Consider the following 8,973-nt stretch of genomic DNA (forward strand, 5'->3'; position numbering starts at 1 on the left):
AAAAAAAAAAAAAAAATCAGTTGCCAGAAAAAAAATCTCATAATTTACAGTTAAAAACAAATTTCTGGCTTCTGAAAAAGTCTATGTTACACTTACAGAATTGGATATAATGACTAAGAGGCAACAAATGTGGACAGAATGTTTTAAAAATATATTTACCATTCTTTCATAATTTCATGTTTTATCCTAATGTTCATAATGTTAAAAACATTGTCTAAAAGTATTATAAGCTTCATATACTAAAATTCTAAAGTATTTTGTGGACAATGACTTGAGAAAAGTATGGAATGTATAGAGAAACCTAGAAAATTTATCTATGGAGAAACTTCTTGAAAAAATAGTATAGAAATTCTCCAAACTGCTAAACATTTTAAAAAATAATTGGTGGTATAGAGGTATGCAAATGTGAAGTTCTATAAGGATGATTAACTTGAATCAAGTGAAAATATGAAAAGACAAATATGAGTGACATTCCTATTGATTATTGTGAATTATTGAAATAAAAAACATCTTTTAAGTAATATCCATGTTGTAATTGTGTAGTAGGAAGCACACATTATAATCTATTTTGTCTAAGTTAAATTTACTAAATGAAATTATATTTATGTATATAGTCTTAAAGTCTGAAAAGTGAATTTCTAAAAGGCAAAGTTGACATTTAATAAATATGTATTGAATTTGCTAATATGTGAAACACAAACTTGCAACGGGACTTTGAGATTAATCCACCTGCTCAATTTTCTAGATGAGGTAGTCAGATTCTAAGCAACTTTACTGTAGTCGCAAAGCTAAAACTCTAACAGTTTTTTGCATTGCATTATGACTTATCAATTTTTTCTTTTACTGTTAGGTCTAAAAGTAATATAACTTAACATGCTTTTATGTTTCTTTAGCCATTGAAGAGCAATATTCCATATTGCTAATAACACATTTTAAAACTTATTATTCTTAAATTACTAAAGAATACCATCTCAACATATCAGTATTCTAGATATTAATTTTTCCTATAGTCTACAGTTAATTAAATAATTTTAAAATAGGTCTTTAATTTTAGACATTTAAAATATTAGGTCCCAAATAAAATTCTACAAATTAGGTTTCCCCTGGGGAAAACAAAAAAGGCATTATATCATAAATATGTATAGCTACTAACTCAAAATCCTATTTCTCTGACATCCATCTATAATGCTGCATCCTTTTATTCTCATTTCATTTTTGTGTTTACAGAAAACTGGGCACAAACCAGAAAGTGTGGATTTGTGTGGAGCACACATTGAATGGGCCAAGGAAAAATCGAGCAGAAAGAATGTCTTTCAGGTAAGAATGTTACATATATTCAATTTATTCCTGTTCTAAATCTGAGCTCTCTTGGGTAACTAAAATAAGACTACCTTCTTGTGATGTGCTCATATACAAGAACTAGTTGTCTGAAGGTCATGAAAGGCGACTTCTCTTTCCAGTTGAATTTTTGGTTTTGTGGTTTTTTTTCTGGCCACTGGTTGCTATCTGAACACAAAATATATGTTGCGTGTTCATTAATATAAACATATAAAAGTCATTGAAGTTTGCAGTATATGTGGTAGATGTCTGGGGTTCAAACATAGGATGTTTGACTTAAATAGATTTGATCTAGAATTTTCAGATGCACACAAACTAAGATTCACCAAGTGTAAGCTATTTACATTCATTGACACTCTTGCCTTCCTGTCATTAATTACATTTACCAGTGTAACTTACAAGAATGGAGAGGGCTGAACAGCTATAAAAAAAAAAATAGATTCTTTCATATTGCATACTTTAGGTTTTTGAAAAAAAACAACTTGATTCATAATTACAATCATATTCCATTGAATAGCAAGAACCAGATGAAATCCTTGAGAGATAACATTGGAAAATGTAATTTCACATGTTACCAAAATCACCTAATTTGCATGATTTATCTGGCAATTAATAATTTTAGATTATGGAGTTTGATTTTTGTTCTGTTTTATATGAAATTTTTATATTTCCAAAGTAACCAGTAATTAGATATATTTTAGGATTTATATAATTTAGCAGAAAAGAGAGATAGATTATGATAATTATTTTTAAATTAAATGTCTTCTGAGAGCACGTTGGCCCTTGAATAAAAGTCAGTTCTTCTGTTCTTAAATGCTTTGTTGAAATTAATAATTGGGTCATACAGAAGCATAGGTAGGTGACATTTTCTACCTATATTCTTCACTGAGGGGAAGAAGCTGGTTTCCTGTTTGGTTTGTATTTTCCAGATGCTATTCAGGTATATCCAAATAATTTGGGTCCATTAAATATTTTAACACATTCTGGAATACATTACTATTCTGGTTCTAGTTTTATTTTACTTAGGTTTAGAGATTTTTTATCAAAAAAGAAAGTGAGAGAATATATACAATTATTATTTGTCAATTAAAAATAAAATTAAGGAAGGAAATAAAAGGGAGAGAAAAGACAGAAGAAAACCAAAAACACTTGTCCTGAAGTCAATGCTCTAAAGCTGAAAGTGACTAAAATGTGACTGTACAGAATCAAGGAGAAATAAACTGTCCTTTAAAGTGAGGAACTATAGATCAGTAACTTCCCTTTTTCCCCAATTTCTTACTCTTTATTATTCTACCATAAATAACACAATTTAGAGGTAACAATTCTAGCCTTATGACAACCTAGATGATCAACTTAAGAAGCTCTGAACTAGACCGGGTAAGCTCAGTGGTAGAGCTTCATTGTGTACTGTGAATTTAGCATCCTAATCACCAACACTGTAAAAGACGTTGAAATTTGTCATAGACATTATTCTTGGACAATAGCAGTTCTTTGGAGATAGGCTAAGCCAGCCTTTTTCAGTTTCTTCTGTTAATCTTATGAAGAGTTAAATTGGTTCACAAATGAGGATGACAGTCAACTATATATGATGCATAGAGGGCTGAAAATATTGATGAAAAATTATGTATATTTTTATATAACAGCATTATATGCACAGATATACATGTCAGCCACCTATATTGATAGTGTGTATCATCCCAATCTTTTCAGGATGTGACTAACCACCTCCTGTTGCAATTTTCTACTTGATTTTTATATTTTTGAATGTAGAGCCTTCCAAAGATATTAAAAACTATTCTCACTTTTGGTAGCTTTCTGGAGGTGAAAATTTTGCCAGCTAGTTTTGTTTGTAATGTAATTGAAGAGCTGATGGGGCTCAGTGTTCTTACAGACACTTTTAAAAAATCTTGTAGTTTTAGAGAAACAAGAGGTGATCATAAGGATATTGTGAATAACAAAGCAACAGAAAAGATTCAAGTTTCATGTTCTGTTTCATTCTTTTTGAGTGAATCCCTTGGTTTCCTTGTTGTGCTGAAATATTTTCATCACCTAAATGCATGAGTTTTGGTAAAATTTACTAATACATATCCATAGATCCAGACTATGAGAGTAAGCCTTTTGAGAGGAACAATATAAATAGCTTTTATAGTTCTGTTAACAAAAAAGCATCGGGAAGGATTTGCCAGAGAGCTAAATCTAGATGACTTGCATCAATATTTGATTAGAAACATTAGCTGGTCGAACTCTCAAATGATCAGAATAAACATGATTATATCTCAAAAACATGGTATTAAGGCAGTGTTGGATGTTGGAGTGTGTGTGCAATGGTTTCATTATCTACAGAATAATGAAGTATTTCTTCCTGACTGAAAAAGACCATCATAGCTTCAGCTGATGTGCTACATCGGAAATAGCTTTAGAATTCCAAGTTTGAATTAGGCTTGGTGTTCAATCTCAGTCTATGAATTATAGATTACAGATAGCAAATGACTATTGAGATTTTTGGTTCAAGGAAAATCAAAGAAGAGCAAAATTAGAAATAATCTTAAAATTTGAAATCTCTCTTTAAAATGTTTGATGGATTAGCAATTGTATGCCACGTAATTACAATGTCTGCAGAGAAGTTGAACTTAAAATGAAGAGGAAAACAAACAAAAAGTTCTGTGTGCCTGAGAGATGCTTGCAAGTCTCAGAAGCACACATTTGTGACAACTAAAAATGGACAGATTTCATTTATTTCATTTGTTCATATATGCTCTTTGGATCTTTGAGTTGTTTTCTCTTTGTATTAAAAGCCAAGTTTTCCTTCCTAGTTTAAATCCTATCAAACTGTTGACATGGATTCAATCTTATTTGATTGGTATGTGGAAACATAACAATGACAACATTAATTATTAAGTTTTGGTGTTCAACAACTTTCAGTAAATCAGAATGATGCTCGCTTGCTAAGTTTAAGAATATTTACATATTTTATAACAGCATACTCTTTGGCCTAATTGGTACTTCTTAATAAATAATAAAAGAATTAACTTCTATAACAAAGTATATATTAGATGTTATAATTTATATTAAAATATATACATGTATATACATGTATAAAATATATATACTTATATACATAAAATATATATATGCAAATATACATATGTATATATACTATACCTGTGTATATACACACCTAATAGCTTGACTTTAGGAAATAGAGTAAGCACTTCCACACGCAAACACAGGAAGACACTACACATTTATAAAAGATCATACAAATTCTAAGTTAAAATGGTAAATGTCCATTGCTGCTAACTTTTGTTTAATTCTGCATTTATGTTCATTGTCAAGGACTGTCACAAGTTTGATGTAGTCTGAGAAACCTTTAGCAACTCAGCTATAATGAGCTGGGTACGAGTTTTCTTAGTTAAGAGCAACACTAGGTCTTCATCAGGGATAGAGTGAATAAAAAGATTTATGTTCAAACCACATGTTTTAAACATTCCTGCTAAGTGCTAGTTTGCTCTTTGGTGTTTAGCCTGAAATTTAAAGCACTAAGGATTAAAAGGATTACAACATAATCTTAAATAATCCTAAATGTCATTTACAGAGAGATAGTTGTAATAACTAAATAAAACCATGTGAAAGGATGGCAGCATTGTCAGGCAGCCTCCGTCACACAAGAGGGGCTACTGTCACCTTGTTTCCTGGCTGGGCACATTAGGCAGTTACAGTCTTTCAGTAGAAAGTTCAACTGAGAAAAATGGCTGCAAAATATTTTAGAGCAAGTTTGTTTTAAAAAGAAAAACCTCTTGTTTCCAAGTTGAAGGAAATTTTTCAGTTAGGTTTTGCCTTTTCCTTTGAACACAGACCTTTCTGAGTGAAATATTTTGGAAAGTCTAGGGAAAGGAAGTTCGTGACATGGCTATCAAATAGACAACTGATAGATCTCTAAAAAATTCCCCAACCTCCAAGGAGATACCCCCCTTATTAAAGATATGAGAGTCTCAAAGCACTATAATTGTTTCCATGTCATTAAATTTAGTACTTAAATATTCTTTACATAAATATTCTGTCATTTGTCTCTCCAAAGAAAATATATAGATAGAAACTATATCCCATATTGTCTTCTACTTATTAAACCAGAAGACTGAACTTTTCAGCTGAATAAGTTGTTACTGCTAAGGGTAGAGTTGCATTCCTTTAGTAAAATGAAACAAAACAGATTCACTCCTGTTTAAAAAAAAAAAAAATAGGAATTTGTATCCACAATGTAGGCCCTGTACTCCAAAATTTCCAGGGTGTCAATAGGGAATAAAGATGAGGAAGATAACTGTTTCCTGGGTCTTTTTCGTTTCAAGTTATAAGACAGCACTTAAGATAGTTAAGATAATTAAATCGTTTTTACTCTAAATATTTACCTTTTCTTAGAGCCAAAGAGTGACTGGGCCTCAGTTTTCCTGAGTTTCCTTTAACAAAGTTTTTAAAAAACATACACTGGGCTCTTCTATAGATTACCTGCTTTCAGTAGGATAATTCTACCAATTAATAAATCATGGGTGATTAGGAATATGTCAATTGCCTGCTTGCTGCTTGAAAGGCAGAAAAAATGAAATGACTTAAGATGAAAGTCTGTTATCCTCCCCCTGCCTCAACCAGTTTGTAACCTCAACAGATATCATGGCCACATTTCCTGGATTTGAGATTTTCAAGATTCTTTTTCAATATATTAAAATATAGATCTCAGGGGACAGATTCTGTCCCTAAAAGTAAACCTCGGAATAGATTTATCATTATTTATATTACTTTTCTGACTTTGAATGGAGTCTTCTGACTATAATGTATATTAAACATTTTTATGCAATATTCTCCATGGATATGCATTACATTTAAACATAATTTGATCTTTCTGATCTGAATACGTCTTAGCTTAAAATGTTTAAGTACTACTTAAGTTTATTAATGTGAAGATAATTTAATAACATCTTTTAAAAAAACATAATTTTAAGCCAAAAGGAAAACTGCTGGTATTGTGCTTTTATCCATTTCCTTGTGTTACAAGTGGTGGTTTAAAATAAATCTGAGCTTTTACCAATTTTCTCTTTCATTTTCAGTGCTCGTAGTTAGACTAAATGCAAAAGGATGATTCTTCACATTCATACATGCATTAGATTTCCAGTAAAGTTGGTTTCACTTTAGAGAATTACTCAAAGTATCTTAAAAGACACAGCATTAAAAATAGACCAGAGTAAGAGAAGCATTAATGTCTAATACAGTGTCTTTTACTCTACAACTTGTCCCCAATCATTTTATCTACCTATTAGGAATTCATCCATCATTCGGGAGGTGCAGTGGAGAGAACACATGAGTCTGGGGACATGTGTTCCAGTTTGGGCTGTGTCAGTTGTAACTTTATGTAGAACCCAAGGCAGGATCCTCCTCCAACTTTGTCACACCAATGAAATATCAGATGACCGTCCTCACCTCACCTGCCCATCTGTGTTAATACTAAAATGAAGTAATCCTGTGTGTTGTGTGTTTGAGAGCAACTACAAAGAAGTGATTTTAATACAAATACAGCAGACTTTCATTATTCATCTACTAACCACACTATCTCACAATGTTTTGAGGGAAATTCCAGATATAAATTTTAGAAGAATAGGGTTGAGAGGGGTAAATATCTGTGAAATGTAACTCAGAATTTCTGCTCTACCTCTGGTCTTTTTGTTGCCTTCTGAACTTAATAGACATTTAATACAAAACATGAAAATCTTTTCATTTATTGTGTAACTAAGAATATAGATCCTTAAACTTATTTTAATGTGCTATTCTTATGTCATTAATGTAATATCCAATTAATATAAGTTAATCAATGACGTATTCAAATTAATACTTAAAAGTATATCACCTTGAAAGCCCTACCAAGCTGTTAATAGAAACTTGCAAAAGGTAACTTAGAGACAAGTGTAGCAACTATGTCCCAAGTGAAAGAGGGACAATAGTGACACTTATTACTCCCCTACTGAGGTATCAGTACAATACTGTTTTTCTGATTGAAGGGAAAGAGATATGATTATTTGTATGATTTTTAGCTTCACTTTTGTTGATGGGGTTACACAGATTTTACACAGAAGGAGGCATAGAATTTTATAATTAGAGATTTGATTTAGGAATATGAATGTCAGGGGTATATAAAGATTGAGTGCAAATGATAGAATCTGGGAACAGGAAATAAAATTGATTGTAAGAATCTAGATGAGACCAAGAGAGCACGTTAGCTTTGACTGATGAAAGGAGAAACAGAAACAAGAAGATGGATGGAAAGTACATTCTGCAAATGAAGAACATGCCTACTGGTTCAGATAATGTGACTTGGGAACCACTGTCTTTTTGCAGGTTTAATTTTCTAAGAAATAATAAACCTTTTTTAAAAGATATATTCTGGAGATCTAGAATTAAGATATATAAACTAAGTATATGGTTAGGGAAAACAACATGAACTGTATGTTGCCTGGGTGATTCTGTGAAGCTCACTAGTCAAAGCCTTAGACATCAAGGATGTAGGCTCATTTGCACACCTTCATTGTTTCACTACTAGAGGGCATAATGCTGCCTTGCTAGATTCATTCTTTTTGAACTATCAAAGCAGCATGCAACTGGATGGCAGTAAAGATTGAAAAGAGTAGCATTAGTACATTTTGGTCCCCAATTTTGTAATTCCAAAATAACATAAATCAAAATAAAAATGAAAAAAAAGTCAACTTGGCTTCTTCTGTTTCTAACATTTCAGCAGCAGAATGGATGCACATGACCTAATGAATTCAAACAACTGGGTAGCTCACTTCACATTGCCTTCTGGAATAGCTGGCTATGTGAGCTCAAAGATATGAGTTGTGCAGTTGTAATAAATTCTGGGTTTTAGTCTGACACCAGGCTAAATGCACCATGCTGTTCTTCATTTACCGACATCGTATCATGAATCCCCTCCTCTCATGGAACATATTCTGTTTCTTGATGTTTTGGTAGAGCTAGTGTGATGGTCTCTATGCCATCCATGGGCTCCTGTGGCTTGCAACGCACTTTCTCTGTATTCCCATAAGCAGAATGAGACTAAGTGAGCCACGTGGAGATCAAACCTGAGACTTGACAGGATGCACTCCAACCTGGGCAAAAGAAACCACTGCCACTGGGGAATTTTATGGAGTAAAGTAGAATCAACAAGTGTATGGTTTTTCTACTTGGTATTTTAATCTCATTTATAAAGTATAGAAAATACTGTATTGATGCTAGCAAGACAATATTCAAGCCAAGGGATCCTTTTCATATCTGTTTCAATATTTTTTATTTTAAAGAGAGCAGCCATGTGTATTTCATGCTGTGTATGATTTTAATAGCAAACAGACTTTTCCAGAAAAGGAACAATTTAATCCCTAAAACTGGTACGTAATAGATGGGGCCAGTAAATGGTATCACATTTTACAGCTTGTCCATAAGGATGACACAGGGTGAAATAAAACTGAGTGCTTTTGGATAGCATAGGATCACTGGTGGATAGATGATGCTATTCAGTTTTTAGAAACATAAGGTAATGAGGCTGGATCTGAAAGCAAGAGAATATATATATACATATATATATATACATATATATAT

At 32.1% G+C, this 8,973-nt stretch overlaps 1 protein-coding gene across 1 annotated transcript in view; it reads left to right on the top strand.

Annotated features, from left to right (window-relative positions):
* The window catches only part of LOC108539968 (rho GTPase-activating protein 15), a 438,320-nt gene that overhangs the window by 129,448 nt on the left and 299,899 nt on the right, over positions 1-8,973 (top strand). The window contains exon 7 of the mRNA XM_017888935.1: positions 1,228-1,317. Coding sequence (XP_017744424.1) covers positions 1,228-1,317 — 90 coding nt within the window. The remainder of the gene's footprint in view (positions 1-1,227; positions 1,318-8,973) is intronic.

This window comes from Rhinopithecus bieti, unplaced genomic scaffold (genome assembly GCF_001698545.2).
Source record: "Rhinopithecus bieti isolate Rb0 unplaced genomic scaffold, ASM169854v2 scaffold_17743, whole genome shotgun sequence".
Classification (NCBI taxonomy): Eukaryota; Metazoa; Chordata; class Mammalia; order Primates; family Cercopithecidae; genus Rhinopithecus; species Rhinopithecus bieti.